Source organism: Salvelinus sp. IW2-2015, linkage group LG17 (genome assembly GCF_002910315.2).
Source record: "Salvelinus sp. IW2-2015 linkage group LG17, ASM291031v2, whole genome shotgun sequence".
Classification (NCBI taxonomy): Eukaryota; Metazoa; Chordata; class Actinopteri; order Salmoniformes; family Salmonidae; genus Salvelinus; species Salvelinus sp. IW2-2015.
This window is the reverse complement of record NC_036857.1, coordinates 37,080,923-37,101,607: the sequence shown is the minus strand read 5'-3', so window position 1 is coordinate 37,101,607 and position 20,685 is coordinate 37,080,923. Positions and strand designations below refer to the sequence as shown.

At 42.9% G+C, this 20,685-nt stretch overlaps 1 protein-coding gene across 1 annotated transcript; it reads right to left on the bottom strand.

The window, feature by feature from the left end:
- Positions 1–1,785: 1,785 nt before the first annotated feature.
- LOC111977058 (uncharacterized) lies at positions 1,786–18,711 on the bottom strand. Its single transcript, XM_024006331.2, has 12 exons — positions 18,513–18,711; positions 16,741–17,637; positions 16,301–16,481; positions 16,051–16,190; positions 15,210–15,772; positions 7,858–8,131; positions 7,425–7,620; positions 6,597–6,781; positions 6,303–6,398; positions 5,893–6,042; positions 4,093–4,186; positions 1,786–3,640 (listed from the first exon to the last, which is right to left on the bottom strand). Exons 2-12 carry the CDS (start codon positions 17,579–17,581, stop codon positions 3,577–3,579), a joined length of 2,784 nt encoding a protein of 927 aa, XP_023862099.1. The 5' UTR covers positions 17,582–17,637; positions 18,513–18,711; the 3' UTR covers positions 1,786–3,576.
- Between the last annotated feature and the right edge of the window lie 1,974 nt (positions 18,712–20,685).

The following is a 20,685-nucleotide window of genomic DNA, read 5'->3' as shown; positions in this document are numbered from 1 at the left end:
CCAGTTTGAGGTCCTGAGCGCTCTGGAGCAGGTTTTCATCAAGGAACTCTCTGTTCATCTTTGCCTCAATCTTGACTAGTTTCCCAGACCCTGCCGATGAAAAAAATCCCACAGCATGATGCTGCCACCACAATGCTTCACCGTAGGGATGGTGCCAGGTTTCCTCCAGGCGTGACACTTGGCATTCAGGCCAAAGACTTGTTTTCATCAGTCCAGAGAATCGTCCCTTATGGCAAACTCCAAGCGGGCTGTCATGTGCCTTTTACTGAGGAGTGGCTTCCCTCTGGCCACTCTACCATAAAAAGCCTGATCGGTGGAGTGCTGCAGAGATGGGAGAACCTTCCAGAAGGACAACCATCTCCACAGAGGAACTCTAGAGCTCTGTCAGAGTTTGGAACTCGGTAGTGAGTGTTGCAACCGAGGACAGACAATTTTTACATGCTACGTGCTTCTGCACTCAGCGTTCCCTTTCTGTGAGCTTGTGTGGCCTACCATTTCGCGGCTGAGCCGTAGTTGCTCCTAGACATTTCCAATTCACAATAACAGCACTTACAGTTGACCGGGGCAGCTCTAGCAGGGCAGAAATTTGACCAACTTACTTGTTGGAAAGGTGKCATCCTATGACTGTGCCACGTTGAAAGTCACTGTGCTCTTCAGTACGGGCCATTCTACTGCCAGTATTTGTCAATGGCTGTGTGCTTGGTTTTATACACCTGACAGCAACAGGTGTGGCTGAAATAGCCGAATCAAATAACTTGAATGGGTATCCACATACTTTCAGTGATGTGTTGTATGATTATTTTTGATGTCACTTGTTAAATCCACTTCAAATCAGTGTAGATAAAAGGAGAAGAGACAGGTAAAAGAAGGATTTAAGCCTTGAGACATGGATTGTGTATGTGTGCCATTCAGAGGGTGAATTGGCATGACAAAAGTTAAGGGAATTGAGTATGGTAGGTTTTTTGCTGGGTTTTTTCACGCTCAACAATTTCCCTTGTGTATCAAGAATGATCCACCACCCCAAGGACATCCAGCAGACTTGACTGTGGGAAGCATTGGAGTCACGGAAGGTGTTCCTAATGTTTGGTATACTCAGTGCATGTACCAGTGCCTTCAAAGTATTCCCACCACTTGACTTTTACCATATTCTGTTTTACAGCTAGAATTTTAAAAGGATTCAATTGAGATGTCAATCACTGGCCTGCACACAATACCAGATCATGTTCAAATTGAATGTTTTTCAATAATAATAAAAATAAAAAATCTAAAAGAAAATGTAACGCTGAAATGAATCAATATGCACCCCTTTATGTCAAGCTTAAATAAATTCAGGAGTAAACATTTGCTTGGTCTCTATGTGCAATAAGTGTTTAACATGATTTCTGAATGACTGGTGCAAAGATGAGGTACACACACAAAGATAATTGTAAGGTCCTTGAGTCGAGCAGTGAATTTCAAACACAGATTCAACCAAAGACCAGGGAGGTTTTCCAATGCCTCATAAAGGGCACTTAGTGGTAGATGGGTAAAAAAAAGAAAAAGCTGACATTAAAACCCATCGAGTATGGTGAAGTTATTAATTACACTTTGGATGGTGTGTCAATACACCCAGTCACTACAAAAATACAGGCGGTCTCCCTAACGCAGTTGCCGGAGAGGAATGACATTGGTTAGATATTTTAACATAAGGCCTATGGTGACTTAAACAGGTTGAGTGGTGTTTTCCTAAGTTTGCTCACCCCTTAACAGGGGGGTTACTATATAGAATTGGAAATACAAACAATGTTCTGAACAAATATACATTAATTCAAATACAATTTTAGCTACATGGGATGAAAAAAAAAATATATCGACCAAAGTGCATTCAATTGAAATCTACATTTGTTTTCTGAGCACTAACACAATTAAGTTAATAGCAAGCAAAAAAAGGACACATTCTTTAAAATGTTTATCTTCACATACATTTTTTTGTTTGTTTTTATGGTCAATTTAATCTAGATACAATGAGACATTTAAAAGCTGTTTAACAATAATTTTTCACAGCAAAGCCACAATTGGTTCTATTAAGTTATAAAAGAGCAAATCTAGAGCAACAACAAGGCTGTGTTTTGAACAGGGGTTGGAACCAAAATTATTTTCTAATCGTTCCAAAACAGAGCCCCAATATATTTTCATTCCGACCAGAAAATAAAGTTTTGAACCCCCCAGAAATTCACGGTTCATAATGCTCCTTTTTACCAAATAGCTCATTAAATTTACTTCACCAATTAACACCGATAGAGGAGCTAGCTACGGAACCTGTAAGCTAGTTGTTTACATGTTTAATTGGTAATTTAAGTGCAGGCGCAAGATCTGACTGAAATTTCACAGGTGGGGAGAGAGCAAGGGTTAGACGTTGGAGGTTTGACTTGAAGCGCTAAAATACCTTGACATATGAACTGGAATGTGTGCAGGCTACTACTAGCATTAACTTTACAGAATGATATACAAGACATGAGAAAAAAAAAAAGAAAAAAAAAAACATTAACCGGTTCTTATGATTTGAAAATGAACTTTGATTGTTTTGTGTAGGGCAGTGATTGAAATCATCAAAGACCATTTTGTCTTATTCTATTTCAAGGAGCTGATCAAAGTCAATACACTTCCATCAGATGGAAAAGAGAACCATATACAAAAAGGACAGCCTGGTTTTTGCTCAGAATTTCAACTCTAACATTTCTGCAAACCTATAATAACTTCCATTGGTGTCTTCACATTAAACATTGTGTTTACTGTTGACTGTTTTCATTGTTGCTTCTGCACACAGGTTCCCCCAGAGAACATTTAAAACATATTTACACGCAAGGCTTCCACAGACATTGTTATAGTTCCTCTACAAAATACTAAATCAGATCATGCCTAATTTGACCTCATAAAAGTAGAAAGGCACAATAGTGGTTTGCAAGCCAGCTAGCACACAAACCATTATAAAACAGTTTCAAATTGATACTGATCGATCTCAATTATGAAAATACTGTTCTTATCAAATCATTATTTGTAAACGTTTTTTTTTTTTGGGGGGGGGGGGGGGGGGAATTTCATAAAATAGCTTTGTGCTTATAAAGGACTCCATAGCTCCAAGTAGAGGAGAGAGGCTCCATATGCGTATTGTCTTTCATATTCCTTTTCCTCAACTAATAGAATGTCAACACGAATTCTGACCAACACTCATCACTGGTTAATCACAAGAATTCACATTTTAACTAAATAAATCTACATAACTTTTAGTACCGGTAACTCATGATTACTTTTAAGATTGGTAGTCTTGTTACTTTACACACTTTCAGATCTGTTTAAGAGAGAACGTTTTACATTTGAAGGAAAACGCAGGCACAGGACTGTATTACCATGATTACATAGCAGTAAATCTAGTGCAACATTGGTTGAATTATGATGGAGGGAATGTAAAAAGATGGTAATTCATACACATGAACAAAAATGGTGCTGGTCTCTTGTTTAGCGGGATATCCCTATTCAAAAATCAGACAGAAGAATACACACCAGAGCTAAGAAATGCTCCCTCATATGCACACGCATTTAAAGTTCTGAAGGTCCCTCTTCAGGTTCATTCAGCTCCATGGAGTAATAGTCCAATGGTCGCCTAAGGATACAAGCACACACAACAATCATCATTACAGTATAATTCTCTAAATTAGTTCATAACTTTGACCCTGAATAATTCAAATAAAGTATTTTGAATTAATATCAAAAGGACACATTTCTTATTGCTGGAGCAGTCAGAATAATGGATCACCTTGAAGAGCTCACATTTAAGCTTTTCTGAGAACTGCAACAATGGCACCCCATGATTATGTGTCAGAAGGGTGAGGTTGAGGCAGGAAAATTTGAGCTAATCATGTTTCTATCCACTTGGGAGTAAAAGGCCTAACTGTGTGACTCCATTATGTACAGTTGCATAACATGAAATGATGCCTCTTCACTTAACTTGAGCATTTGTGCATACATATTCTATGCATGTCTGAGTATGCATGCACATTTGGGACTGTATGTGTGCTTGCGAATGCATGCGTGTGTGTGTGTGTGTGGTCTCACCTCTTTTTGTAGAGGTAGGTAAAGAGGGCTGCTCCCAGTCCCAGTAGCAGTAGAGCTCCCAGCACCAGGCCAATCTGCAGGCCCAGGGTAGAATCTGAGAAGAAACAGTCAGCTAAGCTTAGTCCTGGACTAAAAAGAACTTTAAAAAAATGGAGCTTCTCTAGGCTTACAGAGAAGGCTTAATCTGTGTCTCGGGAAACCGCCTCATAGGAAATAAACCTGTGCATTGAACTACACTCCCAAACTGAGCATGTTCGACTCAAACGTTATTAGCCAACGTTCACTTTATAAAAACATCAGGAGAGCTCTGTGCCTGCTAGGGTTAATGACTCATATATATAACACACAGACAAAAGTATGTGGACACCCATTCAAAATGAGTGGATTTGTCTATTTCAGCCACACCAGTTGCTGACAGGTGTATAAAATTGAGCACACAGCCATGCAATCTCCATAGACAAACATTGGCAATAGAATGGCCCGTACTGAAGAGCTCAGTGACTTTCAACGTGGCACCGTCATAGGATGCCACCTTTCCAACAAGTCAGTTGGTCAAATTTCTGCCCTGCTAGAGCCGCCTCGGTCAACTGTAAGTGCTGTTATTGTGAAGTRGAAACTTCTAGGAGCAACAACGGCTCAGCCACGAAGTGGCAGGCCACACAAGCTCACAGAACGGGGCCACCGAGTGCTGCTATAAATCGTCTGTCCTCAGTTGCAACACTCACTACCGAGTTCCATAATAATGCACCTGTGCACATAGTGAGGTCCATACAGAAATGGTTTGTCAAGATCGKTGTGGAAGAACTTGACTGGCCTGCTCAGAGCCCTGACCTCAACCCCATCAAACACCTTTGGGAGGAATTGGAAGACCGACTGCAAGGCAGGCCTAATTGCCCAACATCAGTGCCTGAACTCACTAATGCTCTTGTGGCTGGATGGAAGCAAGTCTCCGCAGCAATGTTCCAACATCTAGCGGAAAGCCGTCCTAGAAAGGCGACTCCATATTTTTGCCCATGATTTTGAAATGAGATGTTTGATGAGCAGGTGTCCACATACACTACATGACCAAAAGTATCTGAGGAGTTTCCATGACTATTGACTGTCTAAATCTGAACAAAGATTGCCACCTTCTGGAGAATACAGAGAAAATGTGTTACGAATACTGTATCAATCCTACATTGGAAAACTTTGCACAGATGTCCAATGCTGAATAACAGAAATCCTAAATCTTGAGGCAGCTGCAGCAGCTATAGCGAGTCTATCCCACTGGAATAACAGAAGAGTAGAGTTGGGTGCAAAAAAGAAAGTATAACGCAGGAGGATTAAACTCAATGCCTCCAGGGCTGTTCTGTGGGTTGGTTTGTTTTCATTCCATCCAATATCCTTGGCTTTGATTGGCTGGTAGCCCAGTTTAGTGGTTTTTCCATTGCTTCATATCTGATAGGGCTCATACTATTCAACACYCGTGGTGTTTAGTTGTGTGTGTCCTGAGTTAAAGCAATGAGATATCCTTCAATCGTGTTGGGTAATATCCAGCCATGTTTGCTCACACATATCAGGAGCGCTATGTCCAGGCATTCAATCAAGGTTTAGTGGTAGTGTTGTGTTCAGGCTGCAAGTGCTGGGCTCAGACCAGGGTTGTGTTCATTAGGGCACACTGTAGAAAAACATTTCAAAAAGCTGTGCAGCGGAAAATGAAAACCTACCCATTTCGGACAGTTTTCTTCCGTTTCGTGCCTAGTGAGCACAACCCAGGTTAGTGAATGTTGTTCTGGTGGGGGGGGGGGGGGGGGGGCTCACCAGTGCTCATGCTTCGGTCAGTAACCGGGTCGGTACAGGTTTCCCCCTGGGTGAGGGAGGTCTGGAGGATGAGGGCCCTCTGATGGTCCGACAGGGCCTGGATGTTCCCCAGTACACGGAGCCACCCGGCCACACAGGAGAAGTTGGCCACTGAAACACACACACAAAAAGGTGGGTTCTCCAGTTTAAACAGAGATGAAAACACATTGGTAGTGTTACAAAGTGAAATGACTGACAGGAAACATAAAACCACAACCCATATTCTCAACACTGGATGACAAAAAAACGGAGTATTGCACATTGCAGTATTGTTATGTGCATGAATATCAATGACCAAATGTGTTATACGTGTGGTCGTGTTTGCACCTGTGTGTGTGTGTCGTCTCTGTAATGCTAGTGTTGTGTCTCACCCTGCAGGTAAAGGGCAGAGATCCCACAGTGACATCTTTCCTCTAGATAGCCAGCCACATCCATCTCACTGTGACCCTGCACCAGTCCACTGCAGTCTGACAGAGAAAGTAAAAGATTGATAGAGAGAAAGAAGGAAAGATAAAGAGAGTAAGAGTTCGTATGGTTAAGGAAGGTACATAAGCTGTTAGAGATACTAATGAGTTGAGACCACTTGATCGAACAGCATTATGTATCACGCACTTTAACATCACGAAAAGCCCAATTTCCCAAGAAATACGGATGACATGGCTTACTTCCTGGGTGCTCCTGCCAATCACCGGAGAGGGGAGCCAGGCATAGGTTGAGGTCGCTGGAGAAAGCGGGGCTGGGGCAGATGTTGGTCAGGCGCGGGGTGGGGGAGGAGCTGGTCCAGGAGGAGGGGCTTCTCGCCTCGCAACAGGAGCAACGGCTGAGAGACACGGGACTGTCCTCCACTGACCTGTGGTGTACAAACAGAGGCACACACACACAAAACAATCTTTAGTTACACTAACAAAAGACTGACTAGCTTGACCTAACCTATACCAGGAGTGGCCAAACTTTCTGGCCCCGAGGGACATATCAGGATTATGATATTCAACGGAGGGCAGCACAGATTTCCTCGCCAAAATCAATTTGCAAGCCAGAAAAAGGGCAGTTATTTCAAAATATAAGTCCATTATCATTTTTACATACTTTATAATAATTGTGCAGATAACAGCACCAGAATTGCAATTTTGCTGTGTTGTGTGTGTGTATCAGTAGTCCCTCCTTACGTCTTCTATGCGGCTGGTGAATGTTGTAGAGGAAAATAGAAAACATGTTTATACCTTTCTGGAATGGGGTCATAATAGCTAATAGCTCTTACTGTTCAAAAGCTAGAAACCGCTCCGTTTGTCCCAACAGCTAATAGTCGATATCGTAGGTTACTCACGTAACCACGGTTCTATGAAATAAGCGGCACATTCTGTTGACTACAAAATATTTTTCTGGAACCTTCTGGCGGCCCAAACCAAACTTTTGGCCGGCCTTGCCTACACCTTGACCAAATAGTTTTATTACCAGTAGTACACAAAGCAAATACAAGTAAATGTAATTCCTACCTGAGTACAGGCATCACCTGCTGCCCTCTGGTGGCAGAGAGTTTAATGAGCAATCTCAGGTCATCACTGAACACTAGTGTGTCACGAAGAGTGCTGTTGGTTAGGGTGGTACCAGCTCTACACACAGTGACTGTGTCAGAACACAGGACTACAGCCCCATTGGCCGGAATTGTGGCCCCCTTGGGAAACACCTGGTCTGTGTGGAAGAGGAGAGCGAGAAAACCAAAAGTGGTGGTGAGGGAGGGAATATATTGTTTAATTTGTGCCGTTAATCTTTTCAGGGTAGTGTTCATTAGGGCAACAAAACGTTTACAAACATAAAAATAAAAATGAGTACTTCTCATTGATTAATTTCAGATAGTTCCTCCTGTTACACTCTGTTWTGGACCATTGTCTCCTGATTTGTGCCTAGGAAACATGACCCTGATCTCACCTGCTCCCGTGACGTTCCCGATGAGGTAGAAGCCGTTATGGTCTGTGATTCCGGTCAGAGGGAGGGCCATAGTTGTACCGGCGCGATACTCTTCAAACACAGTCAGGACCAGGCCCTGTAGAGAAGTCAGGGGCGATCCTAACAGCTCCACAAACCCGCTCTGCTGGCTGTGGTTGGTCCAGTGGGCACCGCCCACCTCACTGATGACCACACCCTCGGGGGGAGGGGGTGGGCGGGGACAAGAGTTCTCCCTCAGAGGTGTGGGTGGGGCCACCTGAAGAACAATATAATGGATTGGATTTCAATTGGCAAGGTCATCGAAATCGTTAAAAGGTTTTTAAAAACAATTCTAATAAATACAACAGTTGGACAATGGATGAAGATACTCCAATTTTTATAATGCATCAGATATTGACTGAATTATAGCACATAAAACATTTTACTGGCACGGACAAATAACAAATGATGTTCATGGATTTTGGTGGGAATTCAGGTATTCAATTTGTCATCAAATTTCATATTTTTTTCTTAGAATGCACTCATATCCACATTTTGTTTTTGTATTAGTTTCTTTATTTTAACACAGAATAAAGACCTAAGTGCCTAATTTGCATAAATACACTGGGTTTACATACACTTAGGTTGGAGTCATTAAAACATGTTTTTCAACCACTCCACAAATTTCTGTTTTTGCTTTGTCATTACGGGTATTGTGTAGATTGAGGAAAACAACTATTTAATCAATATTAGAATAAGGTTGTAACGTAACAAAATGTGGAAAAAGGCATGGGGTCTGAATAGTTTCCAAATTCAATGTACAGTTGAAGTCGGAAGTTTACATTCACTTAGGTTGGAGTCAATTAAACTCGTTTTTCAACCACTCCACAAATTTCTTGTTAACAAACTATAGTTTTGGAAAGTCGGTTGGAACATCTACTTTGTGCATGACACAGATAATCTTCCCAACAATTGTTTATAGACAGTGAAATAATCTGTATCACAATTCCAGTGTGTCAGAAGTTTACAGACACTAAGTTGACCGTGCCTTTAAACAGCTTGGAAAATTCCAGAAAATTCCATCATAGCTTTAGAAGCTTTGTAGACCTCTACAAGTCTGGTTCATAATTGGGAGCAATTTCMAAACGCCTGAAGGTACCACGTTCATCTGTACAAACAATAGTACGCAAGTATAAACATCATGGGACCACGCAGCCGTCATCCTGCTCAGGAAGGAGAAGCGTTCTGTCTCCTAGAGATGAACGTACTCTGGTGTGAAAAGTGCAAATCAATCCCAGAACARCAGCAAAGGACCTTGTGAAGATGCTGGAGGAAACAGGTACAAAAGYATMTATATCHACAGTAAAACGAGTCCTATATCGACATAACCTGAAAGGCCGCTCAGCAAGGAAGAAGCCACTGCTCCAAAACCGCCATAAAAAAGCCAGACTACGGTTTGCAACTGCACATGGGGACAAAGATCGTACTTTTTGGAGAAATGTCCTCTGGTCTGATGAAACAAAAATAGAACTGTTTGGCCATAATGGCCATCGTTATGTTTGGAGGAAAAAGGGGGATGATTGCAAGCCGAAGAACACCATCCCAACCGTGAAGCACGCGGGTGGCAGTATGTTGTGGGGGTGCTTTGCTGCAGGAGGGACTGGTGCACTTCACAAACTAGATGGCATCATGAGGGAGGAAAATTATGTGGATATATTGAAGCAACATCTCAAGACATCAGTCAGGAAGTTAAAGCTTGGTCGCAAATGGGTCTTCCAAATGGACAATGACCCCAAGCATACTTCCAAAGTTGTGGCAAAATGGCTTAAGGACAACAAAGTCAAGGTATTGGAGTGGCCATCACAAAGCCCTGACCTCAATCCTGTAGAAAATGTATGGGCGGAACTGAAAAAGCATGTGCGAGCAAGGAGGCCTACAAACCGGATTCAGTTACACCAGCTCTGTCAAGAGGAATGGGCCAAAATTCCCCCAATTTATTGTGGGAAGCTTGTGGAAGGCTACCCGAAACATTTGACCCAAGTTAAACAATTTAAAGACAACGCTACCAAATACGCTACCAAATACTAATAGAGCGTCTGTAAACTTCTGACCCACTGGGAATGTGATGAAAGAAATAAAAGCTGAATAAATCATTCTCTACCATTATTCTGACATTTCACATTCTTAAAATAAAGTGGTGATCCTAACTGACCTAAGTCAGGGAATTTTTACTTGGATTAAATGTCAGGAACCTCCGACATCAACTGTACATGAACAGATTAACATAAAGGGGTTGAACAGGTCTACAATGGCCTAACACTTGCTCTATCCACCCTTGAAGTAGATAAAGGTGTACCACAGGGGTTGATCTTGGGACTTGTTCTCGTCACTATTTATATAAACACCACTGGTCAATCTGTTAAAAATTGTTAACTACATCTATATGCGGATAATACTATTATGTATGCTATTGCGCTGACTGTTGATCTGGCTGTCAGAACTACAGTCAGAATGTATAGCTATGCAACATTTGGATTCATATGGATTTGACATAAATATATAGAAGAGCTGGTTACAAAGCGATGATTTAAAGTTGTCTTTTTCTACAGAAACATATTGTGCCTTTCTGAGCAGTAGGAAGCAGACTATTCAGTCAACCTTTTAATCTGTTGATTATGGTGATATTATTTTTGATCAAAGTACAGCTGCTACTACCAACTGTGTGGCTCAGATGGTAAAGCACGGCGCTTGTAATTCCAGGGTTGTTTGTTCGATTCCCACGGGGGACCAGTACAAAAAAAGCATGCACTCACTACTGTAAGTCGCTCTGGATAAGAGTCTACTAAATGTAAAATGTACTACTCTTAAACCTTTGGATGCCATCTACCATAGTGCCCTTTGTTATGTTACAGGTTTGATACTCATCACTTCATCGAAAGGTTGGCTGGACTTCACTAAAGACCCGTAGATCTCTACATTACTCCCAGACCAGACTATTTGCTTTGTCTGTCCCCCCCCCCCCGCTGCTGCTACTCTCTGTTATTAACTATGCATAGTCACTTTAATAACTCTACCTACATGTACATATTACCTCAACACATTGACTCTGTACCGGTATCCCCTGTATACAGCCCCGCTATTGTTATTTACAGCTGCTCTTTAATTATTAGTATTTTTTGTTGTTGTATTTTTCTTAAAACTGCATTGTTGGTTAAGTGCTTGTAAGTAAGTACACTGCTCAAAAAAATAAAGGGAACACTTAAACAACACAATGTAACTCCAAGTCAATCACACTTCTGTGAAATCAAACTGTCCACTTAGGAAGCAACACTGATTGACAATAAATTTCACATGCTGTTGTGCAAATGGAATAGACAACAGGTGGAAATTATAGGCAATTAGCAAGACACCCCCAATAAAGGAGTGGTTCTGCAGGTGGTGACCACAGACCACTTCTCAGTTCCTATGCTTCCTGGCTGATGTTTTGGTCACTTTTGAATGCTGGCGGTGCTTTCACTCTAGTGGTAGCATGAGACGGAGTCTACAACCCACACAAGTGGCTCAGGTAGTGCAGCTCTTCCAGGATGGCACATCAATGCGAGCTGTGGCAAGAAGGTTTGCTGTGTCTGTCAGCGTAGTCCAGAGCATGGAGGCGCTACCAGGAGACAGGCCAGTACATCAGGAGACGTGGAGGAGGCCGTAGGAGGGCAACAACCCAGCAACAGGACCGCTACCTCCGCCTTTGTGCAAGGAGGAGCAGGAGGAGCACTGCCAGAGCCCTGAAAAATGACCTCCAGCAGGCCACAAATGTGCATGTGTCTGCTCAAACGGTCAGAAACAGACTCCATGAGGGTGGTATGAGGGCCCGACGTCCACAAGTGGGGGTTGTGCTTACAGCCCAACACCGTGCAGGACGTTTGGCATTTGCCAGAGAACACCAAGATTGGCAAATTTGCCACTGGCGCCCTGTGCTCTTCACAGATGAAAGCAGGTTCACACTGAGCACATGTGACAGACGTGACAGAGTCTGGAGACGCCGTGGAGAACGTTCTGCTGCCTGCAACATCCTCCAGCATGACCGGTTTGGCGGTGGGTCAGTCATGGTGTGGGGTGGCATTTCTTTGGGGGGCCGCACAGCCCTCCATGTGCTCGCCAGAGGTAGCCTGACTGCCATTAGGTACCGAGATGAGATCCTCAGACCCCTTGAGACCACATGCTGGTGCGGTTGGCCCTGGGTTCCTCCTAATGCAAGACAATGCTAGACCTCATGTGGCTGGAGTGTGTCAGCAGTTCCTGCAAGAGGAAGGCATTGATGCTATGGACTGGCCCGCCCGTTCCCCAGACCTGAATCCAATTGAGCACATCTGGGACATCATGTCTCGCTCCATCCACCAACGCCACGTTGCACCACAGACTGTCCAGGAGTTGGCGGATGCTTTAGTCCAGGTCTGGGAGGATATCCCTCAGGAGACCATCCGCCACCTCATCAGGAGCATGCCCAGGCGTTGTAGGGAGGTCATACAGGCACGTGGAGGCCACACACACACTGAGCCTCATTTTGACTTGTTTTAAGGACATTACATCAAAGTTGGATCAGCCTGTAGTGTGGTTTTCCACTTTAATTTTGAGTGTGACTCCAAATCCAGACCCCAATGGGTTGATAAATTTGATTTCCATTGATCATTTTTGTGTGATTGTGTTGTCAGCACATTCAACCGTGTAAAGAAAAAAGTATTTAATAAGAATATTTCATTCATTCAGATCTAGGATGTGTTATTTTAGTGTTCCCTTTATTTTTTTTGAGCAGTGTATTTCACTGTAAGGTCTACCTCTTGTATTCGGCGCATGTGACAAATAAAATTAGATTTTTGTTTCCAAGGGCCTACTTCATAAACTCCCATCTTATCAAACTTTGCTGTTGAAGTATAGACATCCGAGTTGCCTAACCTGTTCACAGGAGTGGTTAACTTGGGATTCCTAGGGTCTCCACCAAACTTGGTAAATCTGCTTTTAGTTTTAATGCACCGTATTTCCGAACAAAATTCAAAATCTATTTTATCTTGATGTTTTGGTGCCGTTCTGGCAATTTAAAGTATTGATTGGGGACTTATTTATGGAGGAATGTAATTGTTTTTCGTGATGCTTTATTTGTGCTTCCGGTGACTATTTTTGTATTTTAACACATATCTTTTGTGTATAATGTATGTTGTATTATACAGGGTGCATTTGAAAAACAGACCTCGGTCTCAATATGTATTCCCTGTTAAAAAAAGTAAAAACATAGAAAAAGGGTGTCAATAGAAGGATRCCCTTGGTTGAAAAAAATKWACATGCTTGGCTCTAGATTACACCTATCTAAACATACTTCACATTGTTGTGAGATCAGACATAATGTCACTATAATCTGAGTTTTCATTTTTGGTAGTTGCTTTCATTTCAGGGCAACTAATTTGTAAACATTTCAACTGTATTAAATTAGTACTTTCTTTTGGTGATGTAAGTGTCGAGACGGTGCGTTAAATCCCAGACGAAGCTTTCTTATTATATTCAACGGAAAGACAATATATTCCATTGATCCCATTTCAGCCATTACCACGGTGTGTTTGACAGRTCATTACAAATCAAATCAAATTTTATTTGTCACATACACATGATTAGCAGATGTTAATGCGAGTGTAGCGAAATGCTTGTGCTTCTAGTTCCAACCATGCAGTAATATACAATAATTTCCGCGGTCGTAACGTTAACCGAAAAAAAACCCCCCATTGTGATCAAAATGACAAATTTCACTGAAAAGTGACAAGTTTGCAACCTAGTCTACTAAAATAATTCAAATTCTGATTAAAAGGCAAATGCATTTGCGGCTTGACATTAGAACCATGCTGACATATGGGGGCAGAAGGGAAAGCTKTTTGTATCGCTGGCTGGCTTTATGGAGAATGCGTCGACGCAGCTGCAGGGAACAGAGGGCATTTTTCTCAACATGGTGCAGAGGTAAAGATGGTTTTGCTTTGGCTAGGTAACTGCTGTTTGACTTGTCATGAAACTAAACTAGAGGTTTAATCGCAGTGCTGAGCTAGTGCGTAACAGTCATTTCTTGTATGACATGTGTTTGTAGAATGTTAAGTCCCCTATTGACCGAGGTGAATGAAGCTACAGCAACAMGGTAATAATGGCTGGAGTCAATGTTGCTTGCTGTTGCTGTTCTCCAAATGGCATTTTAATTGGGCTTAGTTTGGCACAAACATTGACCTGAAAGATTGGTTCAGATTTAGTCCAGTCCAAATCTGAACCAATCATAGACGTTGATGTTTYAAAAGTTTGGACAGCAGAGTAGAGTACAGTCCTATACCGAAGAGTATAATAGAGTTCAGTACAGAAGAGCACATGAGTTGAGCACAGTATAATAATGTACTGAACCGTACTSTACTTTATAGAACTCAACTGTACTCTACTGAGCTCTGTGCTGTACTTTGATGTCCCAACTTGTGAAACAGACGTCTATGATTGGTTCAGATTTGGTCCAGATTTGGTCTGGACCAACCAAATGTGGTCTTGTTTGGGGCTGAAGATCATTAAAATAATAGCCAGTGTATAGAATAATACCCAAATTTACAAAGGAGAATATTGCATTTTTTTACCTTTGTGTACCTATTCAGGTTATAGTTGCCATGAAGATAATTACATTCATATCCATTATTATGCATTTATGTATAGTACAGATCAGGGACCCATGTTGCAATTCCGTTACCGGGTGTAAATCCACTTCACTTACTGTAGTTCATTAACCAAAATATAGTTTTTCTAATTCAGTTGTCATATCATAGTTGAAAACCCCATTCTTTATGCAGACTTTSAATCTTAAATTGGAGCAGAGTGTTTGGAAAATGTGGTTACGTAAAAAACTGAAGGAAATTTTTGCCAAAATTCTGTTACCGAACTTTGGATCTGCACAGTTCCTATGGTAAATARGTTTTTGTAAAAATGTCTGTAAATTGTTAAAAGTAGTTCTTGTGCATAGAGTTGAATAGTTTGTTACATTTTGAAATCAATGGTTATTGTTCGGCATACATTTTAAAGTGAAAATTCTCTCACCGTTACCATGGAATTGCCCAAACACGTATCGAGCAATAATCTTTCTCACATGGATATATTGTGACACATCGTGGTAAAGTGCAGTTTTTTACCTGTGTGGAAATAAATCTGGTTTATATTACACTATTTAGGGTGAGCGTGAMATACTTTAAGAAAATGTATTACTATTTAAGGTATGCGCAAAGTATATTAAATAGGGCCTCTACTCCATAGGCTGAGTGAAGTATTATGGGTAGGGAAGAGTAATGAGGGATCCTCACCACAAAAGCAGACAGGTCAGCAGGCAGCAGGCCATTACAGCGGCTCAAGGCCTCGTCTCCGGACTGCACCTCTGGGTCCTCCAGCAGGGGGAGCTGTCCTGGGGTCAACGCATCACTCAGCTCCTGGGCGTCCTTGTCCGAGCCCCTCAGCCGGTACACCACCGCGTCCAGCAACCCCTGGGTCGGGATCCCGTTCTGGGAGGCTGAGGGCGGGCCAAAGGCACTGCGGTACAGGGCCACTGCGTCCGGCCCGTTCTGGATGGTGTTGGGAGGCAGGCGAACCGAGGGAGCCGGGACCAGCCTATCACTGCCCACCAGGAAGTAGCCTTGGGCAGTGGTGAAGTGGCCTGTGAGGCTGATCTCACGGTAGGGCTTGCTGTTGTGTCCACTGAACAGGAGGAGCCACACTCCCTGCAGGGAGATGCGGCGGCCCGACGGGTGCCACAGCTCGATGAACTCGCCGTCCTCGGCCGAGCCCGGGTTGTCTGCATTTAGCTCGCTGATCAGGAAGTCACCCCGGGCCCAGGGCGGGAGGTGAGGGGGCACCTCCGTACTCCCAGGGACTACCGAAGGGGATTTAGCAAATATCAAAAGTTCAAAACTCACCACTATTGGGATCGTTTGGTCACTAGTTATATTAAATTGCTCTTATACCTGTGTTTGTAAAGACATGTTGTTTGATTTGATTTCAACTTGATTACAATTATTCTGTTAGACTAATGTTAGACTTCATTAGCTGTGATTGATTAGAAGCTAATTGACTCTCACTAGCCTAAGCACCAATGTGTATCACCAATGTAATGGCGTGTGTCAGTGTGATAGAGAAATATGTAACAATCACCAGTGACGTGAGGACAAATATTTGGCCAGGGGCACTGGTTGGGCTGTCCGGGGGTTTGTGGCRCTTCCCAGAATACACCGGGGTCTCTGGTCCAACTGGCCACACCACAGCGACTGAGGTAGAGGCATCCCTCCCCAAAACTGAGAATGACCAGCAAGGTTAGTACTTCAGCCTAAGATAGAAAGATTAATAGACGGATAGATGGCTGGATGAGTAGATGGATAAATAGATTCAAAGAAGGTTTGATTACCTGGCACTGAGCTGGTAGGGCTGTCTGCCTGGTATGAGGGTCTCTGTGAGGTTGGCACTGGGTTGGTCCCCTGGTCCAACGTACACAAAGGCATCTAATGGCTGCGTCTGGCTCAGAGGGCTGCCCACAGGGAAGTCGGAGGCCTTGCCACTATACAGCGCCACCGCCCCAGACTCATCTCCTGATGAACAACGCAACACAGCAGAACTTAATCACTCAACAATTCTCACCAACCAACACTTCAGTACAACAAGTTTCTCGTACAGGAAGTGAAACAAGTTGCGTAGATAGAATTTCACACATACAAAAACACTACAGGCCCAGCTCCTTGACTAGACAGATAATCTCTGCAAGGCCTCCCAATGAACAGATATGAAAAAAACTATTCTACCAATGAAAAGCAGCTTTAATAGGAACTCCTCCAGGTACAGTTCACTGACCTTTCATGTTGTTCTTGTCAATGGTGATGGAGATCAGGCCTTCCCTGGAGTTGGACACGTCCACACTCGCACTGATCGTTTCCGTCCGCCCGTCTAGTACCAGCAGCACTAGAGGTCCTGCAGCCTGGGACTCACTTAGCTCCACAAACCCGTCCACCTGCCCCCCTCCCAGCTTCAGCTCGCTGATACGYGTAGTGGCAGCACTRGAATCAGGGGGTGTGCAGTGGTTGCGTTGGCCAGGTGAAGGTAGGGCCACCTGGAAGCCCCAGCTTTCCCCAGAGACCAGGCACCTTTCGATTGACTCGTCTCCCTCGTGGGCCCCCTCGTCCTCTACGAAGGCCGGCTCCCCAGGGGTCAACGTCTCGGCCAGGACCTCCGCGCCCCTAAACTGCCGCGTCATGTACACGATGGCATCCACCAGCCCCACGGCTGTGGCGTTCATCTTCTCCCCGTAGCGTGTGGCGGACGTGTGGTAAAGCGCAATGGCGTCCGGGCCATTCTGGACGGTGTTGGGCGGGAGGGGGATGGCTGGTTTGGGCTGCATGTCCACCGAGCCAACCAGGAAGAAGCCCCGGTCATCCGTGGTGTGGCCCTTCAAGTCCAGTACTTTRTAGGCTACATTGCCATTTCCATTGTAGAACACCAGGGTGTAGCCGTCCAGTGAAGCCCTCTGACCACCGGTATGATAGAGCTCAACGAACTCTGTGGTGTCCAGTTTGGGGTTGTCTGCGTTAACCTCACTGATGATGAGGCAGTGATCTCCCTTGACTGACGCAACCAGACACATGGACAGACAAACAGCGTATGCTGTGAACACTTGAAGGGCCAGTCTTCCCATCATGGCTCTCTACTTAACAAAAAATGTCAGTGCTAAAATGCATGGAGGGCAGACGGTCTCTGAAAGATTAAGAAAATGAGGAAGACACTTGAGGCATGAAAACAACTATTGCCTAGAAGTCACAGAAGATAAAATGGAGCTGGAGTGAGGATATCAATTCAACTGTCTTCATCACACAGGGCAACCTCTGAACTGTTTTCTTCGGGTTTGACAAGTACAGACAGATTGAGGACTAGGTTACTGTGGTGCATGTTGCAATCTAGGCTAGTAGAACCTGACATTTGCCCAWAGGGAGCATTGAATGAATGAGTCATCAAAACAAGAATATGATCGGGAATGCATGTCTCTGTCATGAGTCACAGTGAGGATAAATCCTGCATTTCTTGAAAAATCACATGTAGACTACTAGGAAGTGGGTTTCATCCAAAATAATGTATTTATGTTAACATTTGCAAACTGTGCATTTTATTTATTTATTCTCAAAAAAGTGCGAGGGCAGACTTTTTTCCAATAGTTTCCTGAACCATGAACTAACCAAACGTAGCTGTAATCTTCGGTATGCACTGTTAAAATAAAAATGTGTGTTATTCAATTTTTGATCGTTTCTTACCAAAAGCGTTTCCAGGGAAGCACAACGACGGTAAATATATTGGCTCGACTACGGTACTCGGTAGTGCAAGGAAAACGAAGAAAGTTGCCTGCTAAAAAAATATTAAAATACCCAACTAGGCTACTCTACGTGATTTGTAGCCATATAGTGTAAATATTGGAACTGTATTGAATATATTCAGTTAAAATCCCATTCAAGACCACAACTTGTTGCATAGAAGACGCTATTCAAGTCACGGTAAGCTATTGCTTCATCAGCGACGAAACGGTTGTCATTCGAGATCATCAGTGCCACACAGGGTTACAAAGTAGCGACGTGACTTACTGTATTTCAGTGTCCCGTCCGCGACGACGGGATTATCGAAACAATGTTACAATCCAACAGAGAATGAACCCGTTTCTGTATTCCGAGAGAGATATTCGGAAACTTTGTTTCAATCTCTGCCGCTCCCAGCGTTGTGTCCTCATTGACAAAGCACTTTCTCCCCCTGCTCGTGCGTGGGCGGTCGGAGGGGGATGATGCTTGGGTATCGTTCTTGTTATGTGTAACATTCCAGGCCATCCAAGTTCAGCCTTGATTTATATGGCCACTTGACCCCTGACTATTCGCAAGGAATGTGCAACACCTTGGCCACACTAGCAAGTTGGTTATTCCTAGCTGAAATTAAATAGGGCCGGTTGACCTTTTTTTTAATCAAATATGGTCTTGGTTAATGAGCATGAAGAAAAATAGTTCATATATTGTTAAGGTTCACAATTGGCATTTGTCTCTGAATGTAGGGCCAAGTCTACCACTGACTTTCCACGTGTGTTTTTTYCCATTGTTGTTTGGACATTAGAAGTGAGAAAATTGTTTTAAATTCCACACAGAATAATTGTCTCTTGCATACTACTTTTAATCATACAGTCAATGATATTTGGGAAACAGTCCTGCCAAACAAGTCGGCTGAGATAAATTGTTGGAAAAATATATATTTTTAACCTACCATAACACCTGTGCTTCGATCTGAACTTTTCCTGTTGAAGAGGTGGTGTTGAAAACAGCTGACATAAAAAGGATCCAGTGACCAGAGAAATGAGGAACCTGTGGTCAAAGTGCGTCTTCTTTTGGCTGTTAATTTACTTGCCTTTTAGTACACGTTAAACCTCAATATTTCAGTCACATTTCCTTCTAATTCTTAAAAGTGACCATTTCCCCAATAAGAACTAGGATATTTGGTTGCAAGATATCAATTTACAAAAGGTATTTCAATTGTTAAATCCTTGTGGTTCCCTACAAGGCTGGGTCTCTGCATCCGGGGTCTTGCTCTCAGTCTGGGTCATGGTTAATGATCTTGGACTGGACTGTGGTGTAGCCCAATTCTCAAATTAACACATCTCCATATGTGTTTGCAGATGTGAATGTGGGTTTGATGTCCCGGGTCAGCCATACAGACAGAACCTCTAACACAACCAGAAGAGTTTGCTGTCCTCTCATTGTACCAGGATGTGTAAAGATATGTACACCTTCATGTTAAATTCACACAATTAACCTGCTGTGGAATGTGAAAGGTTTTTAGAAAAGGCCTAGAAAATGACATTTAGTGAAAAATATGTGGYGTGCTTGTGAGTCTAGAAGTATTTATGGTTATGAAATAGAAATAGTAGTGGTAGTAAATGTCTTTTCATAGGCTGTGTGTTAATTATAGTGACCTTTTTAAGGTCTCAGAATGTTTTAGTTTGAACATTCTGAAAGTTTTGTTGCAGTGATTTCAGTTTAGAATGCTGAATCCTGCATTCGACCATTGAAACGAATGGGGATACAACAAGCTTTATAGTTTATGAAGTAGGAATGATAGCAAAAAGCTGTGTTGAAGCCATCTAGGTTGAGTCAGTCTGCACATGTCAACGTTGGGGTGGTGTTTGTAGCTGTGGTCAGTAGTTGTTTGGTTGTGTTGCAGGTTATTTGGGCACTACAGTATGGATGTGGTCAGTAGTTGTGGTCAGTAGTTGTGTGGCTCAGTAGTTCTGTGGTCAGTAGTTGTGTGGTGGTGGTCAGTATACAAGCACAGTTTGAATGGGGCTTCTAGCTTAGACGGTTGAAGACTAGTAGCGGACAGAATTTTCCCATTCAAGTCTATGGCACCTGAAATGCATTGGGAATTAGTTGTGTGGTTGTGGTTATTAGTTGTGGTCAGTAGTTGTGGTCAGTAGTACAGTGGCTTGCGAAAGTATTCACCTCCCTTGGCATTTTTCCTATTTTGGTGCCTTACAACCTGGAATAAATTTTTTGGGGGGGTTTGTATCGTTTGATTTACACAACATACCACTTTTAAGATGCAAAATATTTTTTTATTGTGAAACAAACAAGAAATAAGACAAAAAAACGAATTTGAGTGTGCATAACTATTCACCCTCAAAGTCAATACTTTGTAGAGCCACCTCTTGCAGCTCTAGAATCTTGGCACATCTAGCCACTGGGATTTTTCAAGGCAAAACTGCTCCAGCTCCTTCAAGTT